The sequence below is a fragment of the Sarcophilus harrisii genome, chromosome 3 (assembly GCF_902635505.1).
Source record: "Sarcophilus harrisii chromosome 3, mSarHar1.11, whole genome shotgun sequence".
Classification (NCBI taxonomy): Eukaryota; Metazoa; Chordata; class Mammalia; order Dasyuromorphia; family Dasyuridae; genus Sarcophilus; species Sarcophilus harrisii.
This window is the reverse complement of record NC_045428.1, coordinates 455,919,933-455,939,228: the sequence shown is the minus strand read 5'-3', so window position 1 is coordinate 455,939,228 and position 19,296 is coordinate 455,919,933. Positions and strand designations below refer to the sequence as shown.

The window sequence follows — 19,296 nt, the reverse complement described above, 5'->3', positions numbered from 1 at the left end:
AGGAAGAGAGAAAAGAGAAGAGGAGGGGACAGGAGAAGAGAAGAGGAAAGCAGAAAAAAAGGAAGGGAAGAGGAAAGAAGAAGAGGGAAGAGGAAAGAAGCAGAAGAGAGAGGTGAGAGAGGAGAGGAAACAGAAGAGGAGAGAGGAGGGGAAGGGAAAGACAGACAGAGAAAAGAAAGAAAAACTTTTCTCTGAGACTCTTTTGTTCATTTTTAAAGTGAGTAAAATAACTCAAAAGCCTAAAATTAGAAGTTTGGTTCTTCAAGTACATAGTCATCTTACCAAGAAAGTAACTGGGGGGGGGGCCCAAATGGGGGGGAGAAGAAGGGTAAGAGCTAAGGCATAGAGATAAAGGAGAAAGAAAAGTAGGGTGAACTGTCATAATGTCATAGAAATGTATTCATTTTTGATTATCCTTATTACCCTTTCTGTAGTAATCACATTAAAGAGGAATTATATGCAAACCTAAAAGAAACATCTTTTCACTACATGAAATCCTCAAGAAAGTCACAACTAATGTGTTGCAATCTGAAGGGAAAAAATAAAAGGTCTTCTTTCTATTTACCAAGTAAATCCAATTCTACCAGTTTTAGTAATTATACTTGGAATTTATACTTTGAATTCTCAAAAACCCTATGAAAATTCAACAAGGATGGAGAAGTTGAGGCACCAGGAGAGTGAAAAAAGAATGGGTTTGTTGATAGTACTAGGGAAGGTTCCAGCAGAGGAGGCAGAAATAGAGCTCAGACTTTCTGACCAATCCCAGGACCCTACCCAGCTCACCACACCATCTCTCTTCAAGTATAACTGTATCCTAAGACAGTTTTTGTTGAATAAATTAAACCAGATAAAGCCCCCAAATTAAGTATACCTCCATATTTTAAAAAAAAGCAATAACACAAAGTTGTTCTGATAAATATTTAAACCATTGCTGTGGATACAAAGAAGCTTGTCTAGCCTTGCTACTACTGTGAGAAGAGAAGTTAAACTTTAAACCAAAGTCCTATATGGTCTGATGGGCAAAGCAAATCCTTGCTCATGCAATGCTTCTTCCCCACCTCCCAACCCCCACCATCAAAACACACACACACACACACACACACACACACACACACACACACACACACCAGACTTCCACTATTTGCACTTGGAAGGCCAAATCTGAGTAAAAGTAAAACCTGAGAGATTCTCAGGTGTGAATCTAATGCCAGGGACTTGCAGTGAGCAAGCTCCAGAAGTTGTTAAGGGTTAAGTATCAGGAACTCAGAAATCTTAGGCTCTTCCACATTTATTGGTTTATTGAGTGACTGGGTAAGTGACACCTTTTCTATACCTCTTTACTTTCTGTAGTATGAGGTCAATGGTCATTAAAAAAGCCATTCTAAGGTCAAAATGAAAGACACCATTTACATATAAATGATTGTTATATTTTGTACAATACTTGTTGTACTTTTATGCAAGACATTAGTAGAAATCAAATCCCATTATGATAAATTCCAAAGGCTGTCCAAATCAAATTTTGGGGGGGAGAGGTTAGAATTTTGCTGCATTGCATATTTTTAGAAATAAATGAGACCGTAGTTTAGAAATCTTCTTGAGAGAAATTGTCATTGTAATTATATAAAATATAATGGAATTTGATCCCAATTTTATCTGTTGTAAACATATTATAAATGTTTAATATTTATAATTAATAAACTGAAATTTATTTTTTCAGGTCTTTCCTCTAAGTGTGATATTTATTTGCTGTACTATTTTCATTGCTGGTGCCTACAAAACAATACAAGTATGTTCCCCTTAATTTATCAATATTGTGTTCCATTCTTGTTCTATCTCTATCTCTTGGTCTATCCCTTCCATCTCTTGTCTGTCTCTCTGTCTGTCTCTCAAACACACATACAAAATGATTAAGAGGGTTTGTATTCAAACTGTCATCTGTCATTTCACTTTGTACTCTCTCACTTATATCAATTATCATTAGTTGAACCTATTCTAGCTCCTTCAAAACTTGATAACCAAGTCAAAAAAAAAAATGCAGCTATCAAAGAAACTTCACTTTCCAATTGTGTCTGCATCAATGTGCCTTCACTGTTCCAGTTAATCTCAGTATTGCTGCAGTCAGTATACCTCCTGGCATGGAATACTGGTCATTTTATTTTTCTTTCTGGGGAATCACTAAATAACAAAAACATCACAGTTAAACCAACTTGGCTTGGGATTACAAGCTTAAATCTAGAGAAATGGTGACCCTTTTCTTATGACAAAAGAAAGACATGTTATCTACATAGACAAGTAAGCAGTTCAGTTTATTATTGATAACCCAAAACATCAATAGCATATTATGGTAATTATTTTTTTTAAAGCGTCACCTCCCCATTTCTTTTCTCTTCCCACATCCAAATCATTAATTCCCAAGTGTAATCAAACCCTCTGCTTCTTCAAAGAAAGCATTTTTCTCTCTCAAACTGTCTTTTCTAGAAGTCCAGTAATGGGTTGTAGTTAGTTAAAATCTATTAATGCCAAAACTTACATGTCCAAAAAAAAAAAAAAAATGAAATTCCCTTCCTCTCCCACTCCATTTCAAATAGTTTACAAAGCAAGAAGTTGGACAACATCAAATCAAAGACCCAAAATGAGTCTCTTATTTTTTTCCCTTCTCTTTCTCCAATGCAGTTTTAATCCCAGTAGCTATAACAGTTTGGTGCCAGGAAGGCTTTCTAGGGACACAAAATTAGGTGATGTATTAGGAGAGTTGGTAAAAATGTGTGACCTCAAGTGAGGGGTCAGAATACTTTCAAAAGTTCCTCCCATCTCCTTATTCTCATTCCAAAAGGAAAAAGAAAGGGGGGGAGGGGGAGTAACCAAATAGAAGAGAGATGTGACAGAGGCCATCATGAAGACAGGGGAATAATCTGATTTTTTTTTTCTTTCAAGTAGGCCAGATTGTCTTTCTACCCTGCTCCCTAGGGTCTTCAAAGGTAGCCCCTCCACCATCCCTGTATTCCCCAATAGGCAATGTCAGAGAAGGGCTAATTCCTTATTACAGATTCCATTTTTTCACAAAAGTTTAAAGAACAGGGACACACTTCCGGAGAACTAAATAGGGATTGCCCCCCCTGCACACACACACATACAAACACAGCTGTGAAAATAAATGTCCCTAGGGAGGAATACCGGGTCCCAGGCCCACTAACTATCTCTCTTCTCCTCCCTGTTCCTTAGATCAGCATCCTAAGCTTTTGCAGAAACACATGGAGCTGAAAGGGGAAGGCAGTTGGAAAGGGGTAGGATTGGTGGGGTAAATGAAAAAAAAAAAAAAAAAAAAAAAAAAAGAATTGACAGACGTGCAACGAAGCTACCCCACCTTCCCTGGCTGAGGCTGGGAGCATATGGGGGCCTGGCCAGTCACCACTCACCGGGGGAAGGGAGAAGCTCCAGGTCCACTTTCTCTGTCTTGATGATGGTGAGAGTCGGTTTGAGATCGACCGCCGCCTTCATGATGCCAGGGAGTGGGGACAGATTGAGTTGTAAAGAGGATGATTTCCCCCCCTCTTTATTGGGGGAGGGGGTCAAAAGCAAGGGGGAGGGAAAGGGAGCTAACCCGTTTCTCTCCAATCTCAAGTGGGGCAGGCTTTCTCCCCAGAGGAAGGTCCGCGCCTCTGAGCACTCTCTCCAGGGAAAGTTGGCACTTGGCGGAGAAGTGAGCGCGCCCCTCTCGCTGTCCCTGGCTGCTTTCGCTCCGGGTCCCTCTCTGGCGTTCCCTTTCTCCCTCTGCTCTCCGCCTCCGGCGGCCCGGCTGGCTGGCTAGCTGGCTCGCCTCTCCCGTTCTCTCAGTCTCTCCCTCTCTCTCTTTCTCTCTCCTCCCTCCCCTCCTCTTTAGGGCGTTCCTCCTCCGGGTAGCGCTCTGGTCGTAGCCGCCGCTCGGTCCGTCCCGAAGCTCGGAGCCAGCCAGGAGAGCTCTCCCAGGCTGCAAGGGAGGGAGGAAGGAGGGACCGAGGGCGGAGCAGAGCAGGGGGCTGGGCCCGCGTGGCCGGCCAACCAATCCCCCCAGGGCGGCCAAAAGCGAAAGGAAAGGTTGTGGATCAAGGCCAGCCCCGGGAGAGTCCGGCTGGGCTGGGCTGGGCTGGGCTGGGCCGGGCTAGGCTGGGCCGGGCTAGGCTGGGCTGGGCCAGGCTGGCCCGGCCCGCGCGCTCTCCAGCCCGCCAGCCAGCCGCGGATCCGGCTCCCGGCTCCCGGCTCCTTTGCGGCACTAAAGAACCTGCGTTCCTAAATTCGGCGCGTGGGAAGCTCCCTCCAGGAGCGAGAAAGCCCCGGATCAATACAGTCCCTATTGAACAAACGGGGATGAGCTGTTCGTGGAGAACCTCAGGGTGGGGAGGAGGTTTCACCTCATTTCAGGAAAGTACATTTCATCCCCTGCATGCATTCTTTTAGGGCTTTGTCACCAGCAGCAGACGCACGCCAGGGGTTGCCCCTAAACGCTACACATACTTTAACAATGTGTGTTGATCAATCAGTCATTCATAAAGACTACTCACAGGACGTGAGTGCATGGGGTTGAAGGACAGTGCATTCAGACTACAGACCCCGGCTCCAATATCCTCAGAGAACTTTACAAACATGAACTCCAGCCTTCTGGTGAGTCAGGATTTAGAGTGTTAATTCGGAAGGTGAGTTCATTCTTTGGAAACCTAGGACGGTCCTTTGGGAAAATTCACATATGCAATGCACCCTTTACCCAGCAAAGCCCTTGATTTCACCTTTTCCAGTAAAGGCAAATCCAGAAACAGCTCGATGTAGTGTTTAATTTTAGTATCAAATAAACACAAGAATTAGCCTCCAAGTCATGAATGGAAGGAACAGGCTCCGAACTGGAAGTCTAGCCCTTTTTCTCCATTTAAATATTTTACCTCCAAATTGTCCTGTGGAAGGTCATGGACTATTTTTCTATAATTGTTCTGGTTTCTAATCATTACATTATTTTCCTCAATTTCAACTTTCTCTTCCCAAAATCTCTTTTATGTTAGGTCTTTCTGTCTCCTTTTAGTAGGCATGCTATAAAAACTCCAAAGCTTGGAGATGTTTGCATTTCCGGGCAAATCAGTCACAGACTTTTAGCAATCACAATATGCATCACCTTTTAATTAGAAAACTGCAGGGACTTGATAAGATAACAGTCCATTTAATTCAAGATTGGACACTGTTTTAAGATTATCATAATTTTACATATTTGTTATTAATAAATTACACATCTAATGCTTAACATTAATATCCCCATTTTACAGAGAAGAGAAAAGAAGAATAAATGACTTTTCCAACATGATAGAACTATCAGAGCAGGTATTTGAAGTGATCTTTCATCGAACTCCAAGGACAACATCCCAAAGCATTAATTCCACTTGAACAATGGGTAGTTAGGCCTTTTTATAAATGTATAAATGGAAAGATCAATCTTTGTTTAACTAAAAGTAGTTTTTAAGTTGCCCTGATCAGACTCAAAGAGAACTATTTTAAAAACTATTTCCTGATTTCTATGCATATTGTGTGACTATCAACCATTTGACAACTGTAACCTTTCCTCTGTCTCTCTGATAAGAAACATACCTCCTTTACCTTGATCTGAAACCAGTCTGGTCTCCTCAAAGCATCAATAATTTGCAGGTTTCCCACAGCAAATCAGTGGTGGAGTCAGGAACAGAAAACAAATCTCTGCTGACCCCTATTCTCATCACTAGATTACGCCCCCTCCAATGACCAGGGAGAGATATTTGCATGTGGAAATCCTGGTTTTTAAAGGACAAAGTCCATTGCAATTCATCTGGGTTTCCAAAAGGTATGAAAAAACAATGCTGGTCCCTAGATGACAAGAACAGATACTTTCTCATCCTGGGAAAATATGGGAAAAGCAGCTGATGAATGAATTGGACATGAACAGGGTGGAATGTGCTATATGGAAAACAGCCCAAAAGCAACATTAACTTACTAACAGAATACAAAAGCTGAGGAGCACAACACTACCCCTAAGGAGAAATTTTTGCATCTTTCAACCATTTATAAAAATGGTACTAGTAATCAGAATAAATGCTGGGATGCTTATATCCATATGTGGATTTTTACTTATCTACTTACTGTCAAACAAAATTTCCTGAAGCCTATTTTTTTTTCTAATTCCCTAATATACTTTTAGATTCCTAAGAGAGTTTCCCTGGTCAGAGATTTCTTGAGAAATTTAAGGTTAAAAATAACAACAAAAAAATCCTGGTAAAACAATTTAGCAAAATGCTAACCTATTTAAATTCTGAGCACCTCTTTTTCTGGAGGGGAAGATCTGTATTTTTAAGAGTTAACAGTTCTGTAGAGATCTAAATTTGCAAAGTGCATGCATTATCTTATTTCAGTCTTATAACAGACTTGTGATATAGATATTACAGGTATTATCTCCTTTTTATATATGCGGAAACTGAAGCTGAGAGGTTAAATGACTATACATTTGGCCATACAATTAATAACTGTCAGATTTGAATCCCAGGCTTTCTGACTCCAAGACTAATACTCTATTCATTATGTAAGGCTCTCACTAATTGCTCAATAGTAGGTATCAATAATAGTAGTTAGAGAATCAAACCACCTTTTCTGTCATCAATTCCTGAAGGAAAGTTTTACATTTGTGACTATGCAAAGAGGTTATACTTGAGGGAACAGGTATGAATTACAACCCATCTTTTGCTAAGCAACTCCTATTTTAGATGCAAATCGGTCAGATTAAAAATAAATGTCCTCTCCTTTCAACAAGCTATATATATCATTAAGTGAGGCAGAAATATTTTAGTTTATCATTTAACCAAGAGATGCCTCTCCCAATAGTACATTATTATAACATGCTTGACTAATAAAATTTATACTATTATGATATACAATTGCCAATTAAAATTATCTGAACTGGACAATTAAAAACCACTTCTCTAAAAATCTAACCAAACTATTCTAAATTCTCACAAGAATTTTTAATGACATTTATGTCTTTAGAAAATCAATAAAGTAAGTTAATTTTTTTGTATAATATGGCAAACTAGGTGTCACAGAAAATCATGGAATATAAGAACTGGAAGAGTCCTCAGAGGCCATCTAGGCCAAACCATACTTTACCAAGGAATATATTCCTTAGCATCAAATATCTTGATTCTGTCTCTACCCCTGTTCACTAGGATCCATCAATGATGAGATTGCTCCATAAAAGCCTACCTATAGATTAGGGTGTCATGCAAAGAATCTCACAATAGCTTCAACTGTTGGCAGCTAGATGGCCTAGTATATTGAATACATGACCTGGAGCAAAGAAGACAAATTTGAATTCTGTTTCAGAATTGCCTTACTAAAGGGCAAGTCATTGAACTTTCAGACTCAATTTTCTTATCTGTAAAACAAGGATAATGATAGCATGTACTTCACAGAATTATGAGGATCAAATGAGAAAACGTAAAATGTTTTACAAACCTTAAAGCACAATATAAATGTTAGCTTTTTTTTTTCCTGGGCTCTTTCCTGCTACTTGAAACAGATCAGAATCTTAAGTTATGTCCAGTTTATTGGTTCCCAACCTGTGAGGCCTTATGAGGATATGGTAAGGGATATAGGTATCCATAAAACACACTAAGTAATATTTTAATCTACATTTAATGTCAACAAAATTTTCAGTGTTATTGCAGCCACAAACATGTTAAGATCTGTGAAAACTGTTAATGTTAAAAGGAGGTCTCTATACTTGAAAAGTAAATCCGAATTGCTCAGTTGTTTCAATCTTGCCTGACTCTTCTTGACTGAATTTGGAGTTTTCGTGGCAAAGATACTTGAGAGGTTTTCCATTTCCTTCTCCAGCTCATTTTACAGATGAGAAAATTAAGGCAAAGTTAAGTGACTTGCCCAGAGTCATGAAGATAGTAAGTATCTGAGTCCAAGTGAGTCTTCTTAACTTCAGGACCAGTACTATTTACTTCACCACCTAGCTTCCCCTCTTGTGTAGGAACTGTTCTATCAAACTCATTCAGGTTTCACTTTAGGACATGACTATTAATTGTTCTTCAGTTTCATTCCTTGCAAAATAGAGACAATTTTATCTTGCTTTCTATCTACCTCAAGTGGATGTCCCAAGAATGATTTAGATTTAAAATAGAATTTATATTTTAGAAGATACACAGAGGGGAAAAAAAAAAAACTAATAATAGGGGAAGTAAGGCTATATTTTTAACATTCTTTAAAACTGATGAGCAAGAGAGCCAAATGCATGCAGAAGCAGTGAAATCTAGCCAAGTACAGAAACTCTCTAGAGTCATAACATCATGTCTGACAAGGTCAGGAAAAGGATGCCAGAGAAGAAATGCTAATGGTGTCTAGAAAACAACTTCCATTTAAAAAATGCATCTTTAAAAACATTATATACATAAAGATTATAAATGACATATATTTTCTTCAATACTTCATCCACTTTCCTAAAGAGTTCTATTAGAAGATTTAATATAAAAACTTATTTCAAAAGGTCATTTAAGATGGATTCTTCCTCCCAGGGGGGAAAAAAAAAGCATCTATAATAAGTTCTTTGATCCTGCCTAGGGCTTGAACTTTACCAAACTGGAAAAGCTCTAAGTTTTAGCTTAAAATTTAGCATATTATTATAGATAGGTGCAAAAAAAAAAAATTTAGACCACTAACGGTTGATCCAAAATGAGCTTATTATGACTCACAGATGTCAATTTACTGGTATAAGCACAAGATAAAAAAAAAAAAAAAAGTCTTATTAACAACCTGTCCAAGCCGAGTTGCTAATTTGTGGTTGTCTTTCTCTGAGAAGACACAACAGTCCCTATCATGCACAGAACAAGCGTTCAGAGCTTTGAGTTTAAAGTGAGTTGTTTCCATATGACAGGTGTGGTCAATTAACTAAGCATATTATGGAAGAAAAAATGCATGGGGTTTAAATATCTACAATTGTCAGGCAACAACAAAATGGAGATTATACAGGAGAGGAAAGAGAATTAAAATAAATCTTAAGTGGAGCTGCCAAAACACACACATGCACACAGCCTAAGGGTTAAGACAAATGTGTGAGTCAGAATTACTTTACCTTCTGACGTCCTAACTTCATCTCGGCTTCAGAGATGATAGCTTTTGCCTCTCTTTACCATGTTTATTTGGAAGGTAGCATAAGAAGTATAAGATGATTTTATTTTTGTGGAGAAGCAGAGGCCATTTCTTTTTCCAAACTATTACTAATAAAAAAAAAAAAAAAAAAAAAAAAAAAGAATGAAGCACCAGTTAAATCACCAAGAGCTCACTCACACCGACCTTTGTGGCTATCCTCCCAAAAAGAAGCTAGATCTATCACATATCTAAATTGTTCTTTGGACCTCTCTGTTCAGGAAACAAGGGTCTTTATCCAGAAGATAGTCTGTGCCTTTCCTCTGTGAGCTTCATATGGCTTATGGTTTCGTCCTGGCTTCCTGGAAGCATCTCACCAACAGATAACCTCATGAAGAATTTCAGGATTCCTAGCTTAGAATCAGAGTGTTATCAAGGTGCTTCTTAAAAAGTCAGCAATATTTGTTTTTTAAAGAAAAAAAGCAGTTGTTTGAGTTTTGCCCGATTATTCTAGTTCTATTCTAGTCCTTTGAGTTTTTGCTCCTTTGGAGCCTTGTCCTTGGGTTGTAATTTCTTAGCTCAGGAAGAAACCTTAAAGGGAAAAATACAACACTCATATAACACCTCTTCTGTGCCAGGTACTTTTTATAAATATTATATCATTTGATCATTGCAATAACCTTGGGAGGTAGGTGCTGCTATTATCCCCATTTTACAGGTGAGAGAATTGAAACTAGCAGAAGTTAAGTGACTGACTCAGGATCACACAGCTCATTTTTAAAGTCAAATCTGAACTCAGATCTTCCTGACTCTCTGTCCAACTTTCTATCTAGTGCACAAACCAAGGTGCCTTAAAGATCATCTTTTACAAACTCCTAATTTTATGGATGAGTAAAGTGAGAACTGTAGAACTGAAGTGGTCATGTAATTAGAAAACATGTAATTAGAAGCCAGCTGTCTCAGTTCTTGAGGATGTATGGTAAATAGAATGCCAGACTTGGAATCAGGAAGATCAAATTAAACATGTTGCCTCAATTATCGATAGGCTTTATGTTCCTGGACAAGTCATTTAACTTCTCAGTCTCAGTTTCCTTCTCTATAAAATGGGGGTAATAATGGAATCTTGTCAGGCTCCTCTATAAATTAAGGGTAACAACAGAACTTACCTCATAGGGTGCTTGTGAGAATCAAATGAAGACATATAAATACACACACACATATTTTATATATATATATATATATATATATATATATATTTATATTTATATATATTTATATTTATATTTATTTTTATTTATATATATTTAATATTTATTATATATTTATTTTTATATATTTATTATAAATATATTTATATAATACAATATTTATATATATATAAAATATGTGTGTGTGTGTAAAGTATATATATATATTTAGAGAGAGAGAGAGAGTGAGTATGTGTGTGTGTGTGTGTGTGTGTGTATAAAGGGCTTGTCAGACTAAAATGCTAGCGCATTCTACTCTCTCTTTGAAGAAAGCACTGGCACATCAAGAACTACTATCTTTCAGTTAAGTCTGTTACTGGGCAGGATTGAAACAGGAGCAGGATATGATTTACATAGAAAGAGAAAGATGATCAGACTCTCAATTTATAGAAACCTAACAAGATTCTCTGCACTGTACATGCTGTCTTTGGTGAGCATAATTCATGACACCCACACTGCCATTTGTAGAGGGAAGGAAGGAGCAGAGCATACACTTGAGAAGGAAGGTCTGGACTGCCTCTGTTGCTGTCTGCAGATTCTTTTGACTATAATTATGAGCCATTCAACTACATCTGCAGTCCCAACAATGTGGGGTGGATCTGCCTAATCCCTAGTCCAAGCAGCATTTGAAAATCTTCTAGCTCAGACACAACTTTTTACTCTTGCAATGAATAAAAATGCCCTGACCAAAAAACAAGGGCATCCATTAAACAAGGATTGTAACCTTGACTGACAGAGACCCACAGGTTTCCTTCCAATCTAGTATCGGATTATCTGTAAAGCAGACTGAGCATGTAGCTAGTGCTGAACAGACTGAACAGGTTTTCCTCAGATGACAAGCAATTCATGCTCCTTCCCATCCATGAAAAGGGTTAAGAGTACAGGTTACCCAACAGGCTATTGCAAAATATGTTCTATTGCCCCCGGGATCATTGAATCCAGCTTCTAATCTAAACAGACTATGTCTTATATATGGCTCCAATTAAAAAATGTTAATTGAATTGAATTGAATTAGGATTTTGGAGGAGAACATGCATGCTACTAACATAGAAGATAGGAAGACTGATAACATGGTATCCAACATCACAAACAGAGAACTATCTCCTACAAGTCATAAGCTAAGTTTAAAGAGCTCCAGTCCCCTAGGACGAGAACAAGTTTGGCCCAAACTCCATTCTGCAGGTGGTTCACTCCCATTAGATGGCTCAGGACCTCATCTGATCTCAGCTTGCTTTTCTCTTGAGGTACAAAGATGTCAAACTTCAACCAGATGTTCCCTGAAATTGTGCTTTGTGTTTTTAATTAAGAAAATTATGGAATCTTCTCTGTCATTCTCAATCTCTATTTAAAAAGCTAAATCAATTGTCATGAGAACGAAAATCCACCATCAGAGATGAAAGATGGATGTGTAAATAAAGGCAACTTTGGCTCAGCGGAAAGAGTGTTGAATTCAAAAGGATACAGGTTCTCATTCTCGTTCAGCTATTTATTACCTAGCACATGAGGTAAGTCACATAGCATTTATAGATCTCAGTTTCCTTCTCTATAAAATGAAAAGAATGGTCTGGATGATCTCTGAACTCTGACCTCTGATGATCTAAGAATCTATGAAACACTATACTATCTTGTTCCTGCTGATCCCCTGTTCTTGATGACTGATTCAAATAGAGGAAACAGCACTAAAGAGGAAAGACCCCCAACAGGAAATGGACTGCTGGTATAGTAGGAAGAAATAGAGCAGGACACCCTTGAAAACAATGACAGGGTAAGCAGGGACCTGACCTAAGCTGAACTTGCTATTCTGGGGACCACAGCTAAAATAGAGAACTAAGACTTGGCAATTTCAATATACTCACAGAATCCATTTAGATTCTCATTTCACTGTAAAGGACCTGGAATTTCGGGGAAAGCAACACACTGAGAAACTCAATGTTAGAATAATAGCAACTGTGCAGATTAGAATTGTGGCAGGAAAAGACTGGTCCCATGTTTATTTTGAACACAGAGATTTCGAAGTAAAATCAGAGTAGGAATGTGGTAGGGTAGAATAATGAAAAGAATTTGTAGCCAGAAGACATGGATTTAAATACTGACTTTACCATTTATTAACTATTAACATCAGGCAAGTGTGAGTTTCCTCTTCTAAAATGACAGGGTTGGATTAGACAAGCAATAACATTCCATCTAATCCTAAATCTGTGATCAAATGACTTGATATAATATATTAGGTAGTATTTCTCAGCTTCTTCCCCTCATGTTCTAATACTCAAATTAATGTTATTTTATCTTTGGGAGACATTTCTGCCTAGAATAAATAAGGAAATAAGGAGATGGGAATTTAGTTGATCTAATATTCGAATTTTTGGCAATTCATTTGCATAAGTGTATATATATATTATATATATATATATATGTTTATGCATAAAGGCAAATTCAGAGTCTGACTTTTTCTTATTTTTCACCCCAAGAGTTTTTTCTTTTAATCTGATTACTTTTTTCCTTTTTTAATTACTATAGAATGAAAAAAATAATAATACTTAATATATACATAGCATTTTAAGGTTTAAGATAAAGATAATACAAATATTATCTCACAACCCCAGGAGGTAGATGTTATCATTATCTTCATTATACAGATGAGGAAATTGAGGCAGGCAAAGATTAAGTAACTAACCCAGGGTGATATAGTTAATAAGTATCTGGGATTGTGTATCTAAGTTATATTTTAATATATTTAACATCCTACTGGTCATCCTGCCATCTAGGGGAGGGGGTGGGGGGGGTAAGAGGTGAAAAATTGGAACAAGAGGTTTGGCAATTGTTAATGCTGTAAAGTTACCCATGTATATATCCTGTAAATAAAAGGCTATTAAATAAAAAAAAATAAAAAAAAAAAAGTATCTGGGGCCAGATTTTAAGCCAAGTCTTCCTGGCTCTATATATAGTACTCTATTACACTGCTTAGCTGCTTGATATAAATCAAGCTTAAATTAAATTAAATTAAAATCAGCTTAAATATATATTTTGTATCCATGTGAAAAATATATGTGAAATCATAATCAAATCAAGAATAAGAATAAAATAAATGGAAAACTCAAGATCTATACTGGTTCCCTCAAGATAAAAAAAACAAAAGAAGCCCTCTAACAGGCCAGGTCTGTCATCGTGCAAGGATATGAGAAAGGGAATGAACAACCATCTAAAATGAAAGGTATGGAAGGCTTGTGATTTATACCACTGGAGGAAATACGGGCACTAGTATGATCCCAAATTTGCCAAAGTTACTATGTGTTTTGTATAACTTATGTTGACCAATGATTAAACTGTGTTTCATTTATTTCAAGTGAATTTGTTATGCCCATCATCTGAGTGTCCTATATAGTTTTGTAGAAGAGGAATCATGATATAATGGAACCATCCCTAGATCTGATGATAAGAGACTTGGATTCAAATTCTGTCTCTATTACTGTTTTAATTATTTTGGACAAGTCCCTTAAAATATCTCTGAAGTTCAATTTCCTCATCTATAAAGTGCTGGGGTTGGACTAAATAGATCCTAAATTTACTTCTGGCTCTGAACTTATGATCTCTGATCTCAGTGACATGAAGTAAATTATCTCATCTAGAAAGTTCAGTATAATTACCTCATATGTCACATTGGAAAGGGAAAGGGAAGTATTCACAACAAGGCTAATATTCTCCCTACATAAGGAAGAAACAAATTATGCTAAATACATGCTGGGTTACCCAGTGTGTGTTATACCACCTTAAATTTGGTGCAACAAGTCCCTTTCCATATGCCATGTGTTCTTTTAATCATACAGTTTGGATAGTGAATGGAGGAAGGCATGATAAGAAAATACTGTTCATTGGGCTGGATTGAGTCTATGAACCTTAGCAATAACTTAGAAAAATTATCCAATTGATTAATGGTCAAACGATGTGAAAAGACAATTTTCAAAGGAAGAAATCCAACTATTAATAGCCATAGGGGAAAAAATAATGCTCATAATCTAATAATTTGAGAAGTGCTAATTAAAGCAAATTTGAGGTTCTATATCACATCCATCAGATTGGCAAAGATAACAAAAAAAGAAAATGACCAATGTTGGAGACACATTAATGCATTGTTGCTTGAAAATGTGAAATGATACAACCATTTTAGAAAGCAATTGGGAACTGTGACCCAAAAGTCAATCCAGTGATAGCACTACTAGGCTTATACATCATAGATATCAAAAAAAGAGGAAAAAGATCCAGATAAACTAAAAATATTTATAGCAGCTCTTTTGGTAGTCACAAAGACCTAGAAAATAAAAGGATGCTCATCAATGAGAGCATGACTAAACAAATTATGATATATTAATATAATGCAATATTATGACACCATAAGAAATTATGAAAAGAATAGATTCAAAGAAACTTGGGAAGATTTGTATGGATTGACACAGAGTGAAGTAAGTAGAACTAGGAGAGACCTTTATACAATAAGAACCACTTTATAAAGACAACCAACTTTAAAAGATTAAGAATTATGATGAATATAATGACCAACTGTGATTCTAGAGAGCCAGTAAAGAAGCATGTATCTACCTCATGCCAAAGAGAAGGTGTACTCAAGATGTAGCATGAGATACACAATGGTGTTTATGGAATACATAGAAAGTTGGGGGGTTTTTGATTTGTTTGTTTTTTACTATGTGTATTTGTTACAAAGATTTTTTTTTTCTCTTTTTCAGATATGGTAAAGGTGAAGGGAATAGATAAGAAAAAATGATTTTTAATTAAAAAAAAAGTAAAATAAATGAGGAGTTATAACTTTTTGTGATTTACCAGGCAACATGATTTTTGTCTAGTGACTAGGTTATGATGGGCATATTAATCATTCTTTTGATGATTAAAAGGTCTTGATTACTGATGGATAACCATGGCATTGTAGTTGAAAAGTCAGCCATCGAAACCAAGGAAAGAATAGGCTCAGGACTCAGCTTTGTTCCTGAACTGTGATGAGCAGCACACACACACACACACACACACACATACACTCTCTCTCTTTCTGTTTTCCCCTTTTTACTTCCTCACAGAATATGCCTATATAATAGATTCCCAACAAGATTCTGAATACAGCACACTGGAGTTTGAGAACATTTGACTTTCTAAGATTGACTAATTCATACAACATTCCTTGGCTTTATCTATAATGATCTGAGTCAGAAATATCTCATCTGTACCTGCCAGCCTGCATAATTAGCATCCATGTGCTAAGACCACAATTTTAGAGCTGAAAGCTCAGAAACCATCTAGTCCAACCCCACCCCACCCCCATTCTACATGTAAGGATGCTGAGACCCAAAGATGTGTTAAGTGGGATGCAAACCCAGGTTCCCTGACTCAAAAAGCCAACATTCTTTCCAGGAGAGCCTCTATTTAGTTACAGTAAGGCTTCCTGCTAACCTGAATCTAGCAATACAGAAAATTCATTAAGAATTATTTTCAGGTGTAAGGGTGCCTCCTAGGAAGTGTGGCAGAAGAGGGAAGAGGAAAGATAAAGCATTCCATTTTGATTAGAAGTATCAATTGTGATATGCTTGATCTATGGGTTTTCATTGTTGATGATGAGATAAAATCGTTACAAAGGAGGGTTTCTACTTGAGAGAGCTGTTGGGTTAAAGTATAAAAAAAGCATCAGCCAATAATTTTTAGTGTGCAAATAAGAAAGCAAAAAGAAGAGCAGAAGGACACATAATAGGAAAATTTTACAATTAACTTATCAAAGTTAATATATACTTATTTAAAAAACAAAACTGCCCATAATGGAAGTCTATAGTCTATTCCATAATCCTCTTTCTTGTTTTTCTTTTTATGTTGAAATATTTGGCTTTTTTAGTGATTAAGATCACAATAAATAATATTTTGAGATTAAAAAAAAAGAATTATTCTCAAGCTCTCTATAGAGACAGGGTGCTAAAGTAGAAAGGACACTGGATTTGATGTTGGACAATCTGAACTAAGGGGCAGCTAGGTGGCGCCTAAGTGCACAGAGCATCAGGACTAGAGTCAGGAAGACTTTTCTTCCCGAGTTCAAATCCGGCTTCAGACGCTTACTAGCTGTGTGACCCTGGGGAAGTCATTTACCCCTATTTGCCTCAGTTTCCTCATCTATAAAATGGGAAAGAAAAAACAAACCACACCAATATCTGTTCCAAAAACAAACAAATCACATGAAGTCACAAAGAGCTGAACACAACCAAGCAAAAACAACAATCTGGATTTAAATTCCAGCTCTGCTACTTGCTACCTGGGTGACTTGAACAATTTACAAGTAATTTCTCTGGGCCTCAGTTTCTTGTCTATAAAATAAGGATGTTAGACTAAGATTCCTCCCTGCTCTGAATATTTGCTCTTATGATACCCATATGACCAACACACACACAATTTAGATTTGTGGCATAGAGAGATAGAACATAGAGCCAAGATTCAAGAAGACCTGAATTTGAATTTTGCCTAAGATATTACCTCTGTGACCCATTTACCCTGTTTGCCTCAATTTCCTCAAATAGAGAATTAGGGTACTTATAGAATGTACTTCACAGGGGTTTTGTGAAACTCAACTGAGATAATATTTGAGAAAAGTACTTAGCATAGTTCCTGACACAAAGTTGGACTATATACATTAAATTCTTATTCTCTTTTTTGCTCCTTCTTTTTGTATAATGTTTTATTAAGTCCATCATATAGTTTCTTAATTGTACTGACAAGCACAAGAGGGACTTGGAAGACTGAAACAGCATCAATAATAATCCAACATCATTATTCCTGTTTGGCTTTTGCTGAACACCAGTTATACTTATATTCTAAGTGCTAGAAATGGAAATTTGACATGCTGAAACACCAAGAAGGTGAAATGCCAATGTTTAATTTTGCATGGATATATACACAGTTATACGCACACATATAAATATATATGAGTGTATATATGTGTATGCATGTATGTATTGTATATATGTATTGTATATATGTATATATAATACACATATGTACATCCATGCACAACCAAAGGAAATTTTTATGTTTACATATATATATGTATTTGTATGTAAGTTCATAGACTTATATATGCCTGTATGTGCACATATATGTAAACATATATACTTATATTTAAATTTTAAAAAATGATTAAGTCTTCTAACTGCAAAAGGCCAGCTGTGTTTTTTTCCCTAATTCTTGCATCATCATTCAGTGAAAAAGTATCTCCAGATGGAACATAGTAAATGATCGGACAAATGAAGCAGAGCAGACCTCAGTTTAGATCTCCTCTATCTGGATTGACTCCTCTGCAGTGGAAAATTTCTCCCATTCCCCAGCCCCCTCACCTCCTTTGAGTTAGTAAAATAGAGAGAAATGAGTCAAACACTGAGAGATCAGACATAGAGTGATGACTAAGAAGGCATCATTTAATTGACCTAATACAGGCTTAAACCTAAGGGCTAGTGAAACACAATGGGACCATCAATGAATTGTCATTTTTCTATGGAAGGAATATTATAGGTAACCTGAAGAGGGTGGAAAATACAGAGCTCATTCCCCAGTGAAAATGGATTTCATCTGATCTATTAAGAATAATTCTTGATTCAGAAACAAACTTGAAAGACCTTATCAAAGAAAACTCTTGGATAGAAAGCACCACAAGAGAATTTTTTTTGAGTGGGGGGGAGATGAGAGAAAGGGAGGTGCAGCTGGGTAGAGAGCTGGCAACAGACTGTGTGGGAGGAAAGAACAAATGGCAGTCAACTCTCTTGTGGTGAGTTCCCAAGAGAAATCCCTTTCCAGGAATTAAAAATCTTAAATAATGTTGAGAAATTTGAGGGGGAAAAAACAAGATCTTGGTCTTTTCTTTCAGGGAATTTCACACCAGTGAAGGAGGCCAGATGGCTAGCAACAGCAATTTCAGTTCCTAAAGTGGTCCAGCATTCACATTATACTGTTTCCTCAGCAAAACAACAGGGAGTGCCCTTGGGGCGAGGCTCCAGGAGAGGAAGTTAAGAAAACTCAGAATCCTTGCTCCCTCCACTGAGCAACCTACACAAAGACCAGTTAATGCTAAAAAGCCCTGTAGAGCTTGGATTTCATGGAATTTAGAGCTCTAGAGAAGATCTGATCCCATCCTCTCATTTTACAAATGAAGAAGTGAAACTCAAAAGTTATGGAATTTGTCCCTGATCACACAAGTAATGGAGCTGGGATTTGAACCCAGGTGTGACCCTTTTCCATTACATCAAAAACTTCTTCCTAAATCTGTAACACTGCTCTTGGATTCTAAAATAGCAAAGTTCTGACTATGGTCAGAGATATATGGAAAGAAAAAAACAGCATTTATTAAGTACCTAGTATGTGACAGGCGCTGTGCTAAGTATTTTATAATTATTACCTCATTTGATTCTCACAATGCCCTTGAGAAGTAAGTGCTATTATGATACCCATTTTACACTTGAGGAAACTGAGGTAGACAGAGGTTAATTTCTGGCCCAGGATCAAATAGCTAGTAAATACCTGAGGCTGAATTTGAACTCAGGATTTTCTGACTCCAAGTCAAACAACACCATTCACTCTTTGTATTGAAAGAGAAGAAAATTATCCTTGAAATTAAAAATATATACATGAGTGTATATATGTAGATATATGTACACACCCATATGTACATTGCATTTTAGAAGCTTATTGAAAGGTTCTGATAAAGTCTCCCATTTTCAGGAATCCTTTAGCAATGGATAGAGCACTGAACTCAGAGTCAGGAAAACTTGTATTCAAATCAGGTCAAAGATATCTCACAACTATATGATTGGGCAAATCAATTAACTTCTCTTTATTTTAGTTTCTTCATCTCTAAAATGGAGATAATAATTGTACCTACCTTCCA

At 37.0% G+C, this 19,296-nt stretch overlaps 1 protein-coding gene across 4 annotated transcripts in view; it reads right to left on the bottom strand.

Annotated features, from left to right (window-relative positions):
- The window catches only part of ETS1 (ETS proto-oncogene 1, transcription factor), a 188,587-nt gene that overhangs the window by 80,346 nt on the left and 88,945 nt on the right, over nucleotides 1-19,296 (bottom strand). Inside the window, exon 1 of one of the 4 annotated variants that reach the window (XM_003764399.4) lies at nucleotides 3,417-4,048. The exons of the other annotated variants lie outside the window; for them this stretch is intronic. Within the exon in view, the coding sequence (XP_003764447.1) occupies nucleotides 3,417-3,498 (82 nt within the window). The 5' untranslated portion in view covers nucleotides 3,499-4,048. Of the gene's footprint in view, nucleotides 1-3,416; nucleotides 4,049-19,296 lie in introns of those variants that run through there. 4 annotated transcript variants of the gene reach the window in all.